At 38.6% G+C, this 21,579-nt stretch overlaps 1 protein-coding gene across 1 annotated transcript in view; it reads right to left on the bottom strand.

The window, feature by feature from the left end:
• Positions 1 to 898: 898 nt before the first annotated feature.
• The window catches only part of FRMD3 (FERM domain containing 3), a 126,922-nt gene continuing 106,241 nt past the window's right edge, over positions 899 to 21,579 (bottom strand). The window contains exons 9-15 of the mRNA XM_044446819.1: positions 20,467 to 20,530; positions 19,574 to 19,662; positions 18,235 to 18,309; positions 17,326 to 17,394; positions 15,712 to 15,833; positions 14,379 to 14,522; positions 899 to 5,288 (exon numbers count right to left, since the gene is read on the bottom strand). Of these exons, the coding sequence (XP_044302754.1) occupies positions 4,690 to 5,288; positions 14,379 to 14,522; positions 15,712 to 15,833; positions 17,326 to 17,394; positions 18,235 to 18,309; positions 19,574 to 19,662; positions 20,467 to 20,530 (1,162 nt within the window). The 3' untranslated portion in view covers positions 899 to 4,689. The remainder of the gene's footprint in view (positions 5,289 to 14,378; positions 14,523 to 15,711; positions 15,834 to 17,325; positions 17,395 to 18,234; positions 18,310 to 19,573; positions 19,663 to 20,466; positions 20,531 to 21,579) is intronic.

Below are 21,579 nucleotides of genomic sequence, written 5' to 3'. Positions count from 1 at the left end.
TGCCATTTTTCTACAAATGTTCAAAGTAAGAGGGCTCTTTTGCTAGAGCCTCCCAATTATAGAGAAATTTATCAATCTTCTTCCTCAGCTGCAGAGGGCATCAAAGAAATTTGAGGGATTTAAATCATGTATAAATGAAACACAGGGCAATAGAGAGAGTTTTGAATTATGACTGGACAGACCCCAGCTTTATTCATAGATAAAGCCCACTGAGTAACCTTGGGTCAATTACCATCTTCCATCTAAGCAGACCTACAATTTTGCTATGAGAGCGTTAGAGAATTAAGTAAGGCATTTTCTGCTCCTTAGAAGAAAGATGGGATATGAATATAATGAATCAACAAAAAGGAAGTGTCCAAGGAGGGCCCATGTACAATTTCTGAAATGTAACCCTTTCTGTCAGATGCCTTAATTTTTTTCTGTGAAGATTTTCACATTCTCATTCCAACAAAAAAGAAACCACAAAATACCTTAGCCTAAAAAATGTATTGCATGCCTGTTCATGGGCTATAGTTCACTTCATGAGCTGCATCTTACAAAATGGAATACAGTCTATGAAAATTTATGCCATAATCAATTTGTTCATCTTTAGGTTCCTTTGCTGGTTTTTCTGCAGCGGACAACATTGCTACAGTTCTGGAAACCATTCTAAATATTTTCAGGGTGTCTTCTGGTAATGCCATTGTGGTATAGTTCATGATGATGTGGTGATACTGTTGGTATACTGTTATACTGTTGGTATAACTAATCCTGCAGGTTGTGCACTGGAGTATCAACTTTTAGGGCTGTGTCATTAATCATTTCTTAGGAAATGTGAGGCCTGTGATCTAAAGTTGTAACATTCATGCTATGATTCTTCAACAAATAACTCTATAATAAGGTACATAGCATTGCAAAGTGATTTTTTTCCAATATGTTTTATTAGTCCTGTCCGAATATTAACATATAAAACAATCAAGATGTTGACATAGAAATGTGAAATTCACTTTACAAAGATAAGGCTCAAATTTACAGGTACATTTTTCCCTAGGTTTGTTTGTGTGTGTTTGCATTTCAATGAGATAAACCCAACTTAATTCTTCCCAGAGTTGTTTATAAATATTACACAAATCACAAAATAGATTTCAAGTACATAACGTTTTACAATATATTCCAAGCACAGACAGAAATACACAATACTTTACCATTTGACTCCTCATATGCCAAGCTACAACTTTTCTAGTACTTTGTTTCACCCTACACAGTGCATGCCTGTTGACAGACACACCCCTTCCTGGCCTCTTCTCACTTCCACCTGTTCTCTAAGAGATGTCCCTCTTACAAGCATTCATAACTTGACAGAATTCACTGTGGAGCTTTGCTAAAGGTCAAGGATGTGTGACATTCTTGTACATGCTCTTGCATTCAACACGACGTGTATCCTTATTGCACACTCCATTCTCTGAGGTAATCTGTTCCTCATGCAGTTCAACCCTTCCCTGATAACATTAAGTCTTACTGACAAAATCTTCTACTAAATTTGGAGCTCTATAACACGGACAAGACTACATTTTCAAACCTGGGACCCAACTGTTCATATCTGAGGAGCACAGTGAAATTTTATTTACCTATAGGAATCAGAACAGGGATTAGTATACTAAAAGTAAATCTATTTGCAAAGTGAGTGTTGTCTATTTCTATAACTATAGGGCCTAAAATACTAATGACTTTGTTTTAGAAACCAAAGATTGCTGTATCCTTATTGAATTCATGCTAACACAAAAAAGGATTAATCTAGAACTTGTAAAACAATTCTAGGCAGGATCCAGTGGTACAGTTCCACTTCAGAAGCAGCTTTCAATCCCGTTTGCCAAAGAGGAAAGGCAGTTTTTTCCTGTCGCCTTTCTCCTTGTGCCACCTTATTTATTTTATCTATTTATTTGGGTATTTTTACCCTGTGCAATACCCAGTGGGTCTTCCAGAGTAACCTTCCACAGTTACTCTGGAGCGGCCCACAACCCTCTGAAAGAGATTGCTGGGAAGTAGAGAAAGAAAATAGAATTGGTGGGACTTGCCTTTTTTTCTGGAGGCATCTGTTGGATTGAAAGTTGTTCTGCCTCAGAACAGCACCACTGAATTCCATCCTAAATGTGCACCAAACAATTGATCAGCAATTATTTGCAAAGGAACTGATATTGCAGGAAAGCTTGAAGATTAAGTCCTGAAGGTAAAATAAATTATTGCAATTACCTGTGCAAGAGTGCACAGAAAGGGTTAGTCTAAAAAAAGGTGCAAGTGGTATCTTTTCCTTTTTGGAGATGGAGGGCAAGCAAAAGAAAATCACCAAAATGTCCTGTACTAGCTGACTTCTTTAAAAGGGAGAAAGAAACTTCTACCCTGAAGAAGAGGCTTTATCCAAGGGAGCTCTATAATGCTCATGGAACATTTACAAAGGGCTGGTTCAGAGGCTCAAAGCTCTTTTACAAAACATACTGAATTTTCATTGTGTAATTTACAGGCACAGTCTGATACTCAGTTAAGCACTTGTGTGCCACATGAATTTGCTGTACATTTGGTTTTATTTGTTAAAGAACATTTTTGCTTCTTTATGGATGAAACACTATGACTCCTCAACAGGTTAGGTTACTCACAACACCATTATGAAATAAGCTGAACAGGTTGTTGTGAGGATAAAAAAAATAAAATAAAAACTTCCTCTCTTACGTACTGATAAACTCCATAGAAATAATACATAGCTGCAATTCTAACAGTAATAGTGGAGCCAATTTGTTTTCACACAGGCAACACACCCAGTTGGTGTTCACCTGAGTCAAGACTGAGGCTGTAACCCTATTCTCTTTTACCTGGGAGTAAATTCCATTGCTTTAAGGAATTGCTTCTGAGCAAACTTGCATAGGATTGCACTATAAGAATCCTGTGACTGATACAGTTAGATAATTGGGGAAAGGGCAGTGGGGGAGCCAAGCCTGTGTTAGGAAATCCATACTAACATATACATATGCAATTGATGGGTTCTTCCTCCACCCCCTCATCTATTTCAAGGTTGGGCACTAAGACCTACTGATCTTCTCTATACACACGAGGTTTTATGCGTTTATAGCCTCTTAGCAGAATTTAGAGCTACACCGGCACAAAATCCCCAGCACATCAAGACAACAAAGATAACCACACACCACTGTTATAGGGACACATTTATGAGTAAAACCATGTGCATCCATTGTCATTTCTATTGGGTAAAAGAGATAGCATGCACAAGAAATAATAAAACATGAAACAGTGACTCTGGGATTTATTATAATGAAAAACAGTACTGAACAGAATAAGGGACCAAGATAGTTAGCTTCAAATGCCTGGGATTCAGGGGGCAGGATTCTTTTCACAAAGTCTCTATTTTTAGAAACTGGTGTATTTTGAACTTCTATGTATTTAATTAGGTCTATCTAGACTTTTAAATATATATCTATATCCACATTTCTATGTTATGTACAATAATCTACAGTTAATCCAAAATCCCCTAAACCTCTTACAAAACTGTACCTCCACTGCCTTGCAAAGACCTTTCATTACCACTAACTGAAGTGGTAAGCCATAGGGAAAACTTAATTAGGAAATACTCACCTCTTTTCAGCTTTACAATTACCACAGCAGAACTACACATTACACTGACCAGACATGTTTGGGAAACACATGCATCTGCCATTTAACATCAATATAGGGGCAAGCAGAATTTGTAGCACCAACAAACAGGAGGGAGTGCTTAAACAGTCATGCACCCACTAATTCTCCCCTGCAAATATCCCACCCAGGCTGTTTTCCCATACAGCTGAGCTTCTTTTAGAGTTTTGGAATCTACAAACTGGGAGCCACAAGGCATGAATTGGTGGGTGCAAGAGGGGTTAAGCATTTCTTCCTTGCCACTGAATTCTCACCTTCAAATGACCCCTATGTTACCACGTGTTTTCTTCATAATGTATAGTTTCACCCTCAGAAACTTGGTATTTGATAATGTCATTTCAGTTCCATCTAGCAGACCCTGCCTATTTCCCACCTCCAACTACTCACCATCTTGTGCGGATCTCTAAAAACTTCACTCTTCAATTAAAAAACAAAACTTTGCTTAAACATTTTAAAAACTCATGACATGCCCTTGTGCATTTATTTTACTAATCTGTACACTTAAATGTCTTCATAAGTTGTCTTTGCTAAAAATTTACCAAAATTTTGCAAATACATAAAAAATATTCTTAAAAATGAAAAATTGAACCAAGAAAGGAAATCCCAGCAATCAATGTTGCTTGTATAGGCATTGGTTAGTAGAGATTGTTTTACTAAGGAATATATTCAAAAGCATCACCTTTCTGCTGTTACTAATGCTTAAATTTAGTACATCATGGCTTATAATGTAGTATAATGAAATTTATAATGAAATTTCAGTTCTGTATGGTCATTGATAAAAACAGACAAGCAAGAAAAAAAACCTAACCACTTTTTGGTTACTGAAAGGCCACCATGTAGCTAAATAAATTATTCAATTATGGAAAGGAAACTTAAGAATGTTGAAATCTACTGTGGATCTAAAATGCAGAACTACTTGCTGATGGCCTTCAGGATGTTTATGAGCACCTAAGCACTGAATGAAATTCACTAGTTTTGAATATAGCCCTTAGTCTTACCACATTTGTTTACTATCTAAGAGCTGCCAAGCAAGCGGCTCACAAAGTCTATTTTGCAGGCCAACCACTGTCTAAGAGGGCAGTAATATTCAATGTGAAACTGCTGAAACTCTGGAGTCTGGCGGATTTCATGAAGAAAGGAGATATCAAGGTCTGATTCCAGAAGTACAAGCAGAAGAGGAAAAATGACCAGCAATATTCCAAGCCCAACAAAAAGAAGTCTAGAAAAGCTCTTCACAACAGCATTTATCTTCATGTTGCCCATCAAAACCTCATAGCTCCACCTAAGTGCTTTCCGAGCTTCCTTTAGCTCCTCCTCTTCTGCAACCAAAAATGCATTTTCATCAGCCTCCAGTTCCTCAAATGAATCTGTATCTTCTTTTTCATTCTCTGGCCTTGGAGAGGTTTGAAAGAGCAAGTCAATCTCATCATCATTAACAGGAGTAGGGAGCAGGCTAGTACTTGGATTGTACACCATCTCTGAGATTGTTAAAGGTTCTTCCTTTATTTTCTCCTCCTCCTCAATAGAAAGATCAGAACTGTCATCTGCCTCCTTAGCAGGAGAGTTGGATATCATAGGTATTGAAACATCATCTTCTTTCGGCAGCTGGATACCTATGAAAACAGATTATAATGGACCTTTTTAGGTTTCAAACATATATTTGAAAGGGATAGAACCATACACAAAACAACAAAAGAAGGTTTTCAGAAATAGCTGTTTATAATCTAGTAATTCAGTGGTTCATTAAAATTAATGGTTCAACATTTTATATACATGTTGTTAACCGCTAAATGCAAGACCTACATGTTGAAGGTTTTAAAAATCAAAATGCAAATCCACATTTTTCAAACCTCACGTGCATGCATGCTGTCTTGTACACAAGCTCAAAGTTTTGAAACCACAGAGTACTCTGTATTGTTAGACACAGTTAAGATGTGTGTGCAGAAGAATGTGTGGTAATGTGTGGTGTTAATTTGACACCTATAAACTGGTTATATTATTTACAAATCAGGCTCCTTGTATCCATACATTCATGTGAAATACTGGCTACCATACAATTGCATATCTCAGGATATAATCCAATCTTACACATGAGCAACAATTGAAAAGATTGTACATAACGCATCAGTTCATGGCAAAACAGAAGCAAAACCGCTTCAAGAGAAAGTGATTGGAACTGTAGATTTAAGAGTTTTATATGTAGAGCATCTGCTGCAAAAGGTATTATGTTTGCCTTTTGAACACTCTTTCCATGCAATAAGATTATACACTTTGATTTAGAGACTATTGCTAAGAGTACATTCAGTATGATTTTTATACAGATTAATTGAAACGTGGTATATTCTTCCTTAAAATTGCAGCAGCATTGGTTAACTGTTACTGAACCCTAGAGAAGTTCTTGAGGCTGAACCATACCTGGCAATCTGAATATTTATTTTCTTTTAATTCAGTATTTACACTTGAATGTGATATGTAAGATAATTAACAGCAGGTTGAACCTAGACTGATTCACTCCTAGACTAAGTAAAACTGTGTCTGGATCTAATCCAATAGGTTTAGACAATTTGCATTAAAATCTTTGCTATGAAATGAAGAATTTTAGTATTACTTGATTTTATTTTACTTTTTAAAAATATTGTTGCACTGTTTGATTTTAACAAATCATTTATATTTATTTAATATGAACGTATTTTAGTCAATTTTCATTCTGAGATTTACATTTTCCCTTTTAAACATTTTGTTAGGACTAAGTCATCTTCTCTTTACTACACCTCTGTTCCACACCAGTAATATACATGCCAAATGTAGATGAGGCAGAAGAGTTAAGGATGGTTTTATTGGAACTAATGTCACATATCTATTTCCCACTTCACCCATCTCATGTTAACATGTGTCAGGAAGGACAATGAACACTCAAAAAATAGTTTATGTATGATGCACAAAGACCATGAAGAATAACTTGAAATACAAAGAAACTTGCAGTTTTGAAATCAAACTGCATAACACTGTTGTTCCATTTGAATTAAATTCTATAAAATAAATATGAAGATCAAACAAGCACTAATAGAAAAAAACATAGTAATTAAAATAGTTTCCTCACATAATCCATGTCACTAATGAACAACAGACATATGTTGCAATGTCAGGTTCCTCAAAAATGGATTTGGGTGTTTTTTAAAGACAAACAGTTAAGTACAACTCAACTGATTTAATCTCAACTCAAGCCACTGCATGTCAGCCTCCTATGTTGTATATAGATTTGGCAGGATTCCTAGAGTCTTTCAGCAGTTATGATTCCTGAACTATTAACTTGAGATTAAAGTTACAAATGTGGCCCTCATAAGCATGATCAAGCATCTCAGTTTTCAAAGTAGAGGCCAAATCAATTTTATTATTATGTATTTGCATTTTTCAATGTCATCTACACAAGTGTAGTTGCACAGTATTACATAAGAACTCCAATTACAACATCTAAGCTGACCTCACATGCATCTTCAAGTACTTCAGTGAGCATGTGAGAATCGTTGTCCACTTCAATTAATGTACATAAAAACTTACAAATTTATAACATCCTTATAACTATCTTTACACTTCCTCCAACTAGAGCAAGAAGAGGCACTGCATCTCTTTTCTTTCCTAGATGCAAGCCAGTGCTGTCCTGTGACTGGATTCAAATGCAATCATGATACGGTTGGTGGACCTCAAGACAGCCTGTACCCTCTGCAGCCTCCTTTCTGCATCACCCATTCATTATTCTCACTGCCCCTCCTCTCTGGACTCTCGGGAACGCTTTGCAAGGTTCACCAGTCATGGTCCTTGTTCTCTGGTGAAAGTGACTTGTGGTAAAATAACATACGTATTGTTCACCCTTAAACTTTGCCAGTGCTCCAGTTTTCCCACTTTGTCTGGTTCAGAGTGCAGTCAACTCACTTCTCTGAAAAAGATCCTAATGCTTCTGTATTGTTCAGCATACACGTACAGATGTGTAGTTCTGTATATGTGCAATCAAGAACGCACAGTAGCTATCACATGAGCCACCAAGGTATTCTAGGCAGCCTTGGCATCTCTTTAGACAAGCCTAGTTCAAATTCCATTCTTTCACAGTGTCAGCACATAGCAGGTACTTCCTATGGTGAGATCCCATCTCAGTTGGGTATACATGTGACCATTTCAGCTACATTGATGGGACATAATGTGTGCTGGACAATGAAAGGAACATTTGATTCCTCTATTCACATGGATCACAAGGCATGGATCACATCACTGTTACCAGTTTATGGCAAGCAGCAAGGAATGGCTTCTATAGGAAAGGAGACAAATGTAGCTCCATCTGATACCCTATAATTGCAGAATTTTAAAGAATTTTGAGACACCCTACCAGCTTTCACAATCCTTATCTATCATGCCAAGGCATTGAGCTGCCTTTCCTGTGTGCTTTCCCAAGCACTTAGTTTACCATCTGAGACTCTGCTTCAGATTCTACTCAGCCTGAAGGACAACAAATGTCTGGTGGTGGTACTGAACTTGTAGAATGCCCTCTGGAGTGGCCTGCCTCATTCTAGTACTGAGTAGAGACCAAGTTTAGATCTAGCTTTTCAGAAAGGCTTTTGGTATGAATTGAAGGTTGCTTTTATTGTTTTCTATATACTGGGTTTTTTCTCCATTTTGATCAGTTTTTGTTTTGTTTCTCGTTGGATGGTTGTTTATTTTGCAATGCTACCATTTTTGTTTTTATTATTTCTGGCAGAGTTTTATTGTTGCAATATTAATTTATTTTGCATTGTAAACTGCTCTGGTTTGTTTTTAAGAAGAGATGGGTAATTGTTTTTCAATAAACAATGTAATGAAGCATTTACAGTGTGGGTAATTTTACATAATGGCAAGAAACAGCATAAAGATTCCACAACAGACTTAGCCAAACTGGTGCCCTCAGATGTTTGGGACTACAACTCCCATCAGCCTTGGACAACATGGCAGGTGGTCATGGAGAACAATAGTTGTACTCTAGTGCACCTGGTTGCAAAGGCCACTTTACAGAAAAATGTTGCCCAACAAAGCTTTTCCTTTTTAAGTGAAGAGAACCAATCTTTACATAACATTTTCCTTCTTAGTTTTATTAAACCCAGCTGAATTTTTTCTCAACTGATGAGCTAGTTTCAAAAGAAATGTCACAGTGGCTTTAAAGAAAGAAGGTGCTCTAGCATTCAGTCCAGAAAACTGAATTTTTTCTACATAGGCTATGATGTTCTGAAAATCCATTTGTTCTTTCTCAGCTCAAGAATTCACTTTTCAGTTGTGTGCAGTTTAGAGATACTTAGTACTGAACAAGCTTTTCTGTGGCAATGTGTACTACATACCCAAGGCTGAAAATAAAATGGCATGAAATTATACTGCCTGTAATTCATAGTTTCTTGCAAAGTTTTATGTAAGCAATTCAGTTCCTTACATGTAACCCTAACTCTATATATTTTAGTCCTGAAATAGTCATGTGGCAATTAAACATCTTTGTCAACTTAGGTTGTCAGCTAGAATGAATTTAATTGAACCTAGAAACACACTTGTCATTGAAAATTTTACATTTAACAAAGCCCCACCATATCTTAGCTAATTTCCCCTGATCTTTCCTGCTCTGTTTTTAGTGGGGTGTGGGAGAAGAAAGGTGAGGAACAGAAAAACTACTTAAATATTAATGCTACAGTATACTGGATTCAATATTTATACCTTTATTACAATGACAAACTGAACAGTGGGGAAAGCACAGAGTTTTCTGGCGAAAAGGTTTCAACAAGTATGCAAAAATGAACTTCAACTTACCAGCACTTGTAGCTGTAATCCGAGACCCATGTCTCAGCAAACGAATGCACACATCTTTGCTACAATGGTTAACCATTCGCAAATGAATACTCCTCCTGGTTTGGATTTTTACTAAGCACTTCACCATTTTGACTAACTATTATGTTCACTATGGCAGCCTGAACCAGTCACCCATACTGGCTGTGACCTTTACCAAGTTTCCACTGTGTTCAGCTCAGGAGGGTCCAGCTGAATGAATCAAATAACAGGCTTCTAACTTGGCCAATAGAAACAGCCGACCAGAGAACACTAAGGAAGGCTATTTTTAAACCTTTCCAACTGTCTCATAATATACAATACAATTAACGTCAAATACCAACCTTTTCCTTAGCAGTTGCTAATAAACAGCTGCACTACACATACCGGTCTAAGCCTTTTAACATTTACTACACTATAATGCAGAGTAATGAAAGAAACAGTAAAGGTTCACATGTGCAAATATCTAAGGAAAAGTTGTGACCTCTCACTTTTAGGGGATGCATTCTGTTATTTAATATTGCATGAGTACTTTTAATGAACTATTTGTGGGAGCGGTCCTTTGCAATACCATCCTAATCCCCGAATGCAGCCAGTTGGAAAGAACAGGCATATGACAGGGACTGGCCTCCACTAATGGAAAGGAGCTCGACTGTCAAAACTCTGCTGCAAGTTCAGAAAGAGAAAAGTGACAACTGGCAGTGTTCCTCCTAGTAGGACCCCATGCAAGTTCCTGAAATAGAGCAATCAGAGGGTGGGGCAAAGGGGAACTGGCTGTGGAGCCCCAGCTCCGTGTGGTCCTGAGGCAGGGCAGATCAGGGCCCATCACTTTCCCCCATTGCTTTGATTGGGAAGGATTTAAAATGCGAAGATTTACTGACTGTAAGCCCCAGAGCAATCACCCTTACATCTTCTGCAGTGGTTGGTATGAGCTGCAATTTGGGATGTGAATCACAGCACCTCCCCATGCTTTGCCTGAAGCTTGTAGCTTTGCAGATACCACTGCTCCTTGTTGCTCACTTAAATCTGCTGTAAGATTTATGCTTGAATTAGGCAGGAAAAAATATCTTTGCATGAAGCAAAGAGTGATAGAAAAACAGTTATTAGGGTTGTTTCTAACATCAGTTATATTGTTTCTGGCAAAATTTGACCTAAATGTAACACTGAAGAGAATGGAGAAATTAATTTGTAAAGGGGAGATTTTCTGTTGTCGTGTTTGATGTCAGACAAGACATAAAAGCATTACCATATGAGAATGCTTCTCCCACAGCTGTCCAATGTACACTTCTAGTGACACTTATTGATGTTGTCATGCAACTGACATAATGGTGGAACAGCACCACTGGAAGGGCTATATGTTTGGAAGGAGCAGTCTATGTTGCAGGAAAAGCAAAGTCTTTGGCAAGTCAACATCTGTGAAATGGAGACAAGCAAACAATTGGGCAGGGTAAACTATGGCAGAATTCAGGGGTAGTTTTCACCTGCAGATTCTTGACCATTTAGGAAAAATAAGGTTATGAAGAATGCAAGGGAAATTGGAACAACAAAATTAAAAATCTCTTGCAAAGGGTTATTTTGTATGGAAAAGGTCCCAGATAAAATTATTGTCATCTTGCACATAGAGCTGTGAAAGATTTCTGTCCAAAATCCTGGACAGCCACTGCCAGTCAATGCAAACAACACAGAAGTAGATGGACCAATGCAATTCAAAGCATCCTTCTGTGCTCCTCCTAATGCGTTTCTCTTAAGGAAATGTGGATAAGGGCTAGCACTGATGAGGAAGGAACATAAGTGGGTAATGTTCCGTTCAGACCTTTTATGTAGCCCTCAAGTTCTACCACCACATTTATCAGGTATCAAATATATTGACAGAACTGGCATTGCTCAAGAATTAATATCATATCACAGCTGTTAGTCAGCAAAAGACAGTCTGATATGCAGAAATGATAGTTTTATGCACTTAGTATATCACAAAACTAAGCACAGTCATATTCCAGTATAAAGCTGGAAACAAAGATATACTTTTAAACTAAATAACATACAAATTAGAGGCTCAGACAGATCCTAGAGTATTTCCCAGATTTCATTTCCCACTTTTCAGGGATTGGGTGAAGTGGGGTGTTGGTGGGACTCTGCCTCGGCAAAATTACTGCTGGCTCCCTCAATGCATTTTTCAGGAGCAGCCTTTTTTTTCTGAAGGACAACAAAATAACTAACCCTTTCCTGCTTTGGGCTGTTCTGTCATGCTTTTCAGACATAAAATCCTTGTGTAATCCTGTCGATACAAAACAGAGCCCTTAGAGCAGTTTCTAGGATATAAAAAGCAAGGCACTGACTGCCAACAACTGGTGTCGACATGCTATTTTTATATGTATAAAATCATTAGGGTCTCACCATATCATTTGTGTGTTCCCTGATTCATAGACAACCCTCCTGAGGTGGGCAGATGGCTCTGGGAGGTTAGCAAATGCACTCAGGCGAAAAAAAGGCATCCATCTTACCAAAGGGGAAAAGAGAACCAAGGAAGAGTTTGTGCTGAAGCATATAGTCTGAAATCATATAGTTGCGTCAGCCACACAGAGACTAGCATTCAATTCAACTGTCTGCAAGCACAGAACAGAATCTGCCTGTTCGCAAATGTATGACAGTCTACATCCTCCTTATGTGATAAATCACTGCAGCAGAGCCAAGCTGTCAAAAAATATTCTAAAATGGGAATGCCCAAACTTCATCTATGGTCAGGTATGGCTGTTTTACTTCAAGGACACTAAACAGATCAAAAAGAATCCTTGCCAAGTAGATCTAAAACAATCTCTAAGTTTCATTCAGAGACAATAGTGGATGATTCCATGCCCTTTTATTTATTTAAAACATGTCTATGCTGTCCTTTGCATAGCCTCAGGAAGGCTCACGACAAAATAAATAACCATATAAAATACAATTAAAATTCACTCATAAACATTAAAACATTCATAACCATTATTCAAGATTAAAAGAAGAAAAGGAAAAAGGAAAAGAAGAAGAGAAAGAAAATGCGACTACAAACTCATTATTTCTTATTAAAATTATTGATTTAATTATTAAAATGATGGGTAAATAAAAAGGTCTTTACCTGGTGCCGGAAAAGTAGAGTGTCGGCACCTGGCGGACCTCTCTGGAAAGCATATTCCATAGTCTGGGTGTCACCACAGAGAAGGCCCTCCTCCGAGCAGTTACCCTCCGTACCTCCTTCAGAGAGAGTTCCTGGAGCAAGGCCTCCCCTGCCGATCTTAAGGGGCTTGAGGGCATATATGGAAAGAGATGCTCCTGCAGGTATCCTGGTCCCAAGCCATTTAGGGCTTTGTAGGTTAGCACCAGCACCTTGAATTGGGCTCGGACTTCAATTGGGAGCCAGTGAAGCTGACAGAGGGCTGGCACTATATGAGAATAATGGCCGGCCCCCATCAGCAACCTGGCAGCTCTATTTTGTACCAATTGAAGTATCTGAACTGTTTTCAAGGGCAGCCCCAGGTAAAGAGCATTACAATAATCCAACTGGGAGGTTACCAGAGCATGTGTCACCGTTGCTAGGCAGTGCTCATCCAGGTAAGGACTACTGGAGTTTTGTTACAGGAACTCTGTTTTTAGACAAATGATAGTGACCTTCTGGAAAACCTAATTTATTCTCCTACAGTTGTATTCACCAATATAGACATATGCACAAACATTAGTGAAAAGTTTGGTGAAATATTAGCAGTAATGACATTTACCAATAGTTTGCTTCCCCACTCCCACCACACCTGCCCACCCTCAGCATCTGGCACATGGTTTTGGAACATGCATATTCCATTTAGCTTTCACAGGTTTCTTGCTGGTTAAATGCACTTTCCCTGAGATGGAAGTGTTAGCTTTGCTAAATATGCTGGACCTGTCTGTAATGCAAATTGTGCTTTTGAAAATGTTATATGGATCTTTCATACAAACAGCATTAAAACAAATAGTCCAAGGCTGCCTTATAATAATCTAGAAGGAACATTTAAGAGGATTTTATTATGCATATTCATGGGGATGAAGGTGTCCTCTGAAAGAGTGCTGTTTCTGAACTTGTGTCCAGCCTTTTTAAAAAGAGGCAAAGACCATCTAAATTGCAGCAAAACACTGCCGCTGCTTCTGCACAATCATCACACTACTTTTGCAAGACTGAGGCTAGGCCAAATATATGTCAGAAAAGGAAGGTGCTCCAAAAGGTACTGCCTATGTAAAGCCTAAAGTCTGTCCCTGTCATCAGAAAAACAACCTTTTATAAGGAACATGAGATCACAGAGCTCCAAGGTGATTCCAGTTGCTTCATAAGGACTACATATTAATAGTTCATGACTCATGAAATTCTCCTAGAGGAAGGTTTCAAAGGACCATGCCCTGCATGAATCTTATGACTAAGGGAAAATGCACTAGTAACTAAGACATGACAGTCTGCAAAAATCAATCAAAATGCAAATAAACTGGTCAGAACTGGGGAAAGAGGATGGCAAGGTCCTTTGGTAATCAAATGGGATACATTTTGGTCTACCTCAAACAGTGTACAAATGTCATTCCTTCAGATAGACACAGTGTGCAAACTCAGAGGACACTGCCAACAGAGAATGTTAGATGGCTTTGGTGATACCTCTGAGCATAATCCCCAAACCCATCACCGGAACACTGGTAACTCTAAATCATGGACATGTTCCTATGATGAGGATGGATAGCATAAAGGCACAGTAATTTCTGGGTTTTTGCCAGCCCTTCTGCTTTCTCTCCATGACACACACAAGTAGGCATGCTATTCACTGATGCTGTGAATAGTCCAACCCCACCCACATTAGCCATTATATACCCAGGCCATCAGCACTCACCGAGAGACCTGGGGGCACGAACACGAGAGGGAGTATCACGAGGCATGGAGTAGGAGCCAGATTCCCAAGCTGTCAGGCTTCCAGGAAGGAACACAGGGATGGGGTCATGCTGGACCAGGTGGGAACTGATGGCAGGGTCTTCCCCTGCCAGAGTATAAAAGCAGCAGCAGCAGCAGTGAGAGCAAGGACCCAGAAGCAGGAGCCTTTTGGCCAGCCAGCTAGAGAAACTGAAGACTTCATCAAGTTTAGGAAGTAACTCAATTCCAGTCTAAGGAACCAGCAAGAGAGAATAGCCAAGGAGGCTTTCAGGACTGGAGTAATCCCAGCAACATATCCCAGAGAAGCATGCAAGGAACACTTTCTAAAGCTCTCATTAAAATGTACAACTTATGCAGGCAAAAGGGGAGAAGAAACATGCACAAAGATGGAACTGAGTAGGGGAAAGTCAGTCACATGCATCCAGGTAATGAGAGCTCTCCTGTGGAAGTATTTTATAGAGGAATGCTGACTGGCTTCCACCCAGGAATATCAGAACAGTAAGAGCATCAAGGATACCACCAGCAGCAACTAAAGCTCCTGATTAAAACCCATGAGCAAGAGGCTGCTCTGAAGTGCTCTGGAGATATGCTTAGTGAAAGGAAAACTTACACAGATTCATCTCTAATCCCCCGAGTGGCCTACACAAACTCATTCTGCTTTCCCTGGCATATAGTCACAAGCACAGCCCTAGTGTTTTCCTCCTATCAAACCAGTGGTTCCCAAATGTATTCTGTTCTGATGACATTTCCATTTCTTCTCTGTTAGGTTTCTACAAGAGAATCTGCTTGAAAACACAAAACATTGTGATTACCATTTTTGTGTCCATTTGGGTAAATGCTGTTCTGCTGAACACTCTCCACAAGGTTTTCAACAATAAAAAAGCCACTGCAGGACTCAGATCCTGGGTACAGATTACAATTTGGTCCAAGATGCAATGAAAAGCTTTATATGAAATGTTATTTTGCTACCTTGGGACCAAGTAGTTTATTTTCCAATCTGTATCCAGCAGCTTCCTATTTCCCCATCCCACCACCATTTTCACTCTAGAATAAGTGAAATTTCTACATTCCTTATCAGAAGTCCTGTACCCTAGAATTAAAAGATTCCATGCACAGAATGTTAACAAAATGGTCCTGCTGATTCACATATATTGCAAGTGAAAAGGACCTTTTAACATTGCCAGGCATGATCTCTGCACTAGATCAACTTCCCTGGTTTATTTATTTAGTTAGGCCATGTACAAATGAGTGCATGAGAGACCAAGGAGGGGAGAGCAGTTGATGAACAGACTTGCCTTCATCTGAGAGAACCTCTTCCTGGTCTTTTGGGGATGGAACAAGAGGTTGCAGAGGCTCCATATTAATTATGAGCTGTTTGTTCAAAGAGTGAGAGCTGTGACTTTGTGCAATGCTGGTTCTGAGAAGGAGAGAAGCACATAGTTATTACCCTAATAATAATAATAATGCTGTTGAAGGTCCGCAATGTCTCAAAGCATATAACAAAAGACATGGCACCACTGATTTATGCTTCATTGCTATTTTCTTCAGAAAGTTTCACTGTATAGAAACACATGACACAAAGCAAGAGTCTGTGGCCCTTTAAAACATGTGCACACATGTACGTGCAAGCACACAAATGGTAATATGTACTTTAAATCACTAGAATTTCTTTATGTCAACCTTCCACAACTTGGTGCTTCAGATGCTTTAGACTTCATCTTAGGCCCAGCATAGTCAAAGGTGAGGAAAATGGAGTTGCAGTCTAAAACACCTGCAGAACAGCAGGCTCAGAAAGACTGCCTTATGAAACATTTGAGTGGGTGCAGAGATCAATTTAAGTAAAACATAAAGGTTAAACAAAAATATAAAAAGCAAAGAAATGCAACTTGATTAATGTCTTTCTTCAGTAGCGAGTCCTTTTTTTCCCTGAGTAATGACTTCAAGTAGTGAAAAAGGAAGTGTTTTCTTTAGCCAGTTCCATTAACCATTTGCTAACTAGGCATCACATTTAAGACTCAGAGAATTACTAAATAAAACCCTGGTGATCAAGGGTATAATACAGCCAAAATATAAATTGCATACATTACAGTGGGATCAAAGATGCACACTTTGTATTCACATCTTCCCAGCTGTCGTAGTTGTTAAATAAGCTACATTCCTTCTATTACCTTATAGCTAATGCAGAATTAAGGCTAGTCAGTGATTGTGGAAGTTCCCCTTTGTTATTTCTTCACTGGGTGTGGGGCATATGGTTTTCCTGAACTGATGAGCTGGGCTTTCAGGTTAGAGGCTATGAGACTGGCAAAGTGAAAGTACTTATAGTTGATATGTGAAAGATAACCTTTTCAACTTATCTTGCATAAGACTGGCCAAGATAATGTGGCAACTTTCTGCTTGATGAGTGACTGGCCAAATATGCATTGTGTGACTTTATAATTTAGGGATATATGTGAATATTATTTCAATCCTTTTGTCTAAATTTCAGACAGAAAAAAGGCACAGAAGGACAGTGCTGTCACTGAAGTGCAAGGCTGACTCTTCTGTTAGATAGAGTCTATTGGCTGAGGCAGCAGATGTGGCAGGGATAGGTCCCTGCGCCCTGGGCATTCTCCTCACTTGGAAGAGAGAGCTGTTTGTGGCACACGGACGGAGGATGGTCCCATACCGCATACACCAGCCCTCTGCTTTCAGGCCTGTTGTCCAACCCTATCCCAATTGCCACGGTTGCTGTAAGAGTCAGCACCACTCCAGCCAGCTTCTGTTCAAGGAACAGAGGGAAGCACCAGCCTATCCTTTGTTCCAGGCAGCAAATGTCTTGGTCTTTCTGGCAACCAAGAGCAGTAGCCTCCCATGAAGTTCTCTGAATTTTCACATCAGTTCATAAGGGAATTATTTAAATTAGAGAGTACCTGTGCACTTCAGGGGGCTCCCTCTGGATTTTAGAACTTGCTTCAACCACCTCTTTGGCAACTTTTCCACTATAACAAGACACAACATGTAACATACAAGCTATTTGTTAGAGAAAGATTTCATTTGCAGCGCAGTAACTGATAAATCTATTTAAAAGTTATCAGATAATATAAACATGTGATATCTTTAAAAATTAATAACATTCCTGTAGAATATATTTATGTAACTCTTTATATTATACCTGTGGAAACCAACACTTATACTATGTCAATACTACTTGATAGCAGGATGAAACCTTTTCCATTAGCAAGCGCTGTTGATGCTACACAAGTATTGGTGTCCATTAGCACAAGGCAAACAGTGGGATTGGCCAAACAATGGCAGTTTCCCAGTATCCCAGAATATATTGATTTCTATATTTATTAACAGAATAAGTTCCAGTTCCAGTTAAAGGCAATAGGACTTCTGCTCAACTGCCTACCAAACAAAATGGGCCTCCCTCTCTTTGTACACATTTCCTAAGAAGAAACCGGGATGCAATTCTATGAACTCAAAAGTAAATGCCAAATTAATGTGTATACAACTGCAGTTCTACTCTCCACACTCTGTTTATTATGAGCATATAGTTTATATACTTCCATATAGCCTTTCAATCTTAGTCCTGGATCATTTACAAAAGAATGCACTAATTAAAATGCAAATATAAAAAAAAGCTTTGCAAAAGGACAGTTTTGGTAGGCACACAGAGAGGCAGGTGGCTCTCCAAAGAATTCAAGACTCCCTTTATTTAGTTAAGATTACCAGAATAGGAAGTAACCAACCTGGAGCGGGGGGGGGGGGGGGGGGGGGGAGGTTGGATTTCAGATGGGAATTTTACAGTAGTTATAGTAGGGTAAGAAAATACTTACATGTACCGAAACCTGCTGCCTTTAAAAAATATTTTGCTGCTGGACATAGTCTTGATTTGGCTTGATTTTGCATACCTTCAAAAGAGAGCAGAGCAGAGCAGAGGGAGTTATGTTATCAAGGAACCAAAAAAGGCATGTGTTAATATTTAAGAATTAACATTATAATTCAAACATTTGCTTTCAGTTTTGCTATATTGGTTTGGGCTGCTGAAGGATAAGAAATTAAAGCAACTTTTACAGCAGTGGTGCACACTCCCCAAGCTGCCTCCTACTGGAACCATTTGCGACAAGCTAGGGACAGGGATCTTGATGCTACCTCTGATTTATGATCAGGGATTTTTCTATACAGCATCTTCCTTCCTAGAAGAGGATGTGTGGCACACACAGGAACCCCCTTGTTACTTCTGAGCGCAAATCAGAAGTAGTAACATTATCAGGAGAGCTGCAGCTATGGCTGCCCTGAATGCCCTCCACAACAGGCAGGCAAAGCCAGCTTCATGGAGCACAGGTCTTCTCCAATGGGTTAACGCCTGTGTATAAGGTCTTGGTGGACTCACCAAAACAATCATGATATTAAAAGCTGTCGCCTTGCCCCTTTAAGTTATTCCGATTGTGATGGAGAGTGGGGGGAGGGGCATATGGCTCCCTATGCCATTCTGGTTGTCCACTGCTTTTTATTTATTTGGGATTCTTATATGCCGCCCCATTTGCATAAGCCTCGGGGCGGCTTCCAACAAATAAATAACAATACAAATATATAAAAGGGTATACAAATATATAAAAGGCTTTTCAGGGTACATATCCTTTTCAAGGAACATCCATGAGGACTGCTTCCCAAAGTTGCAATGCAGCCTCAGATTATTGCAGAGAGACCAAAAGAGGGGATTCTGGCAAGATAGGAGAGGAGACACAAAATTCTATGACCTCCCCAGCATTAGCTTGACCCCATCAGCATCTCCTTCTAGAAGCTTGTCTAGAGAAAAAACATTTTAAAAGGTGATGGAGAAGCTAACGCACCTCCTGTCCTACTGGTAGCAGCCTAGTGAGAGACAACTCAACAGCTTTGCACCCAAAATCATCTGGATGAAATATACTTAACCTAACAGTAGATTATTAAGAAAAAGCTACCTAGCATGCCACTTTAAAAGCTACCAAACAGATTAGCATGAATTTTGTATTTTTGTTAAGCCTTCACTAAGCTAATCAGCAGACAAATCAAAGTGCATCTTGTTATTATAACGTGGCAATTTAACATGAAAAGAATCTAAAATTGCTTGATGTTCTCTGCTCATCAACATATTCTTTATTACATTATTGCAATTATAATAGATTTGCTTACTTGTAAAAAGCCTGGTTCTCTACTCCACATTTCCAAAGATGCTTGCAAGCTGCTGGTGTTGAGGTATGGAATGACAACATAGCCTTTCTCTGTATGTTTGAGGGGGGAAAATAAACAATTGTAGGTAGGCACTTTGCTAATTTAAGGGAAAATTTTTAATTTGCCCTTGTTCATCTTTTCCAAGATCCAAAGCTAGGGTTCTGGTTTTCCCTCCTCACACCACACTAATGCTGTTCTTCAATCTTCCTTCAACCCCCTGTCTGGTTGCTTCCAGCTTTTTCTGCCTTACCCCCCCCCCCACACCCCGCCCAACTCCTCGTGTTCCTTGGGGAATGGAATTTGTAGGTGACATCTAGGCCTCCTGCTCCTTTGATAACTAGATCTCTTAGTTGGGATGAATTGCGAATATTAAAACATCTGGATAGATACCTTGGATCAGGCATGATAATTCCGCTAATTCATAAACCAAATGAAATAATGGTTTCATTTCTGGACATCTGCTCTTACAAATGATTCTGGGTCTAGCTTTTCCTACTTACAATGTAATTACATAATTAATAAATATGAAATTACACTATGATGAGCAATCCTTTGCAATAGGCTATATACATAGATATTACATAGGCATTTTTCTTAGCATTCTTCTCTGCCTAAATCTAGGCTACTCTCTCTGTATTTATTTGGGGCACAATCCTATACATGTTTAGAAAGTCTGCCTAAACACGCATAGTATTGATTGCACCCTCAGAAACATTAAGCTCACTGCTCTAATATGCAAGGCAGAATATATATTTTGTAAAAGAGGAAGAATTAAACATGTATGGTATTAACTGGGAATGCCCACATTTTAAAATTTAAACCTTGTAGAATAAAAGAAATATAAAATAACCAACCTCCTTCTGAATTCCAATCACATAGAATGTCTTCCCTTCAAACTTTAATTTACAGACATCACACCTATGAAAAGAAAGCCCTTTAAATGAGGAAAATAGATGACAGTTTTAAAATGTGGCAGTTTCATGCAAGTGTAGTCAATTTATTAGCATTGAGAAACAGCTGCTCTAGAATGAATTATTCCTTAGTATGAAAAATAAGGGCATAACTTATTAAAACCCATAGCATAAAGTAAATGGAACTTTTCAATACATTTTAAATGTTGTGCTTTCTATATCTTTAATAACTGGATTGTCAGCCTGTGGGTAGGTTTAATTCTGTGTGATTGCAGGCAAAGTAATATACACAAGTATAAATAAGAAATGGTAATGATTAAAAGCACTTTAAAGAATTTCAGTCTCAGTTAAAGCAAAAATGAGTTGATAAGATGGTTTTTACACCCTATGATATTTTATATTCTTCAGATGTAAGTATATGGAATATAAGAATTATATAGTGTATGGAAGTAGATGGTGCTCAGACAGATAGAATGTCCCCCAAATTGTCCAAATGGACTTTAAGTATAAGTAGGATTGCACACTTGCAGCCTAACCTTCTGAGTTCCTTGGACTTAGACAAGGTGTGTATCCAACAGTTGGGTTTTAAGTTTTGTTCTTGAGGGTATCTTTGCTTTGCTTTAATCAAAACCACATTTGAATGAATGAATTTACACACAATTCATGTAATAAGTCACTATACCAACATTGATTATGGACTATCATGCAAATTCATAAGACACAGTTCTATAATTTGATACGGCATAAATGAACTAGTTTTTCCATTAGTGTGCTCAACTTTAGTAGAAGATGGTTGATGCCTTAAGCACCATAAGGATGCACTAAAAGGAAAGCTTTATGTCAAGTAGTGTTTTTTGAACTTTACAATGCAACAGAGAAGACATTGTGGTACATTTCAGACAGGCAGGCATTCTTAACAAATGAAGGAGTTTTTCAGTTTCATATGCTTCAATCCTATTTCAGTCAGTGAGACTTCTGAACATGCTTGCGCAGGATTAGACCCTTTCTATATTCTTGGGTACCTGCAAGCAAGGCAAGAGTATTGTACAGATCTTA

Source organism: Varanus komodoensis, unplaced genomic scaffold (assembly GCF_004798865.1).
Source record: "Varanus komodoensis strain SLA01 unplaced genomic scaffold, ASM479886v1 scaffold5, whole genome shotgun sequence".
Classification (NCBI taxonomy): Eukaryota; Metazoa; Chordata; class Lepidosauria; order Squamata; family Varanidae; genus Varanus; species Varanus komodoensis.
This window is presented reverse-complemented; position numbering and strand designations above follow the sequence as displayed.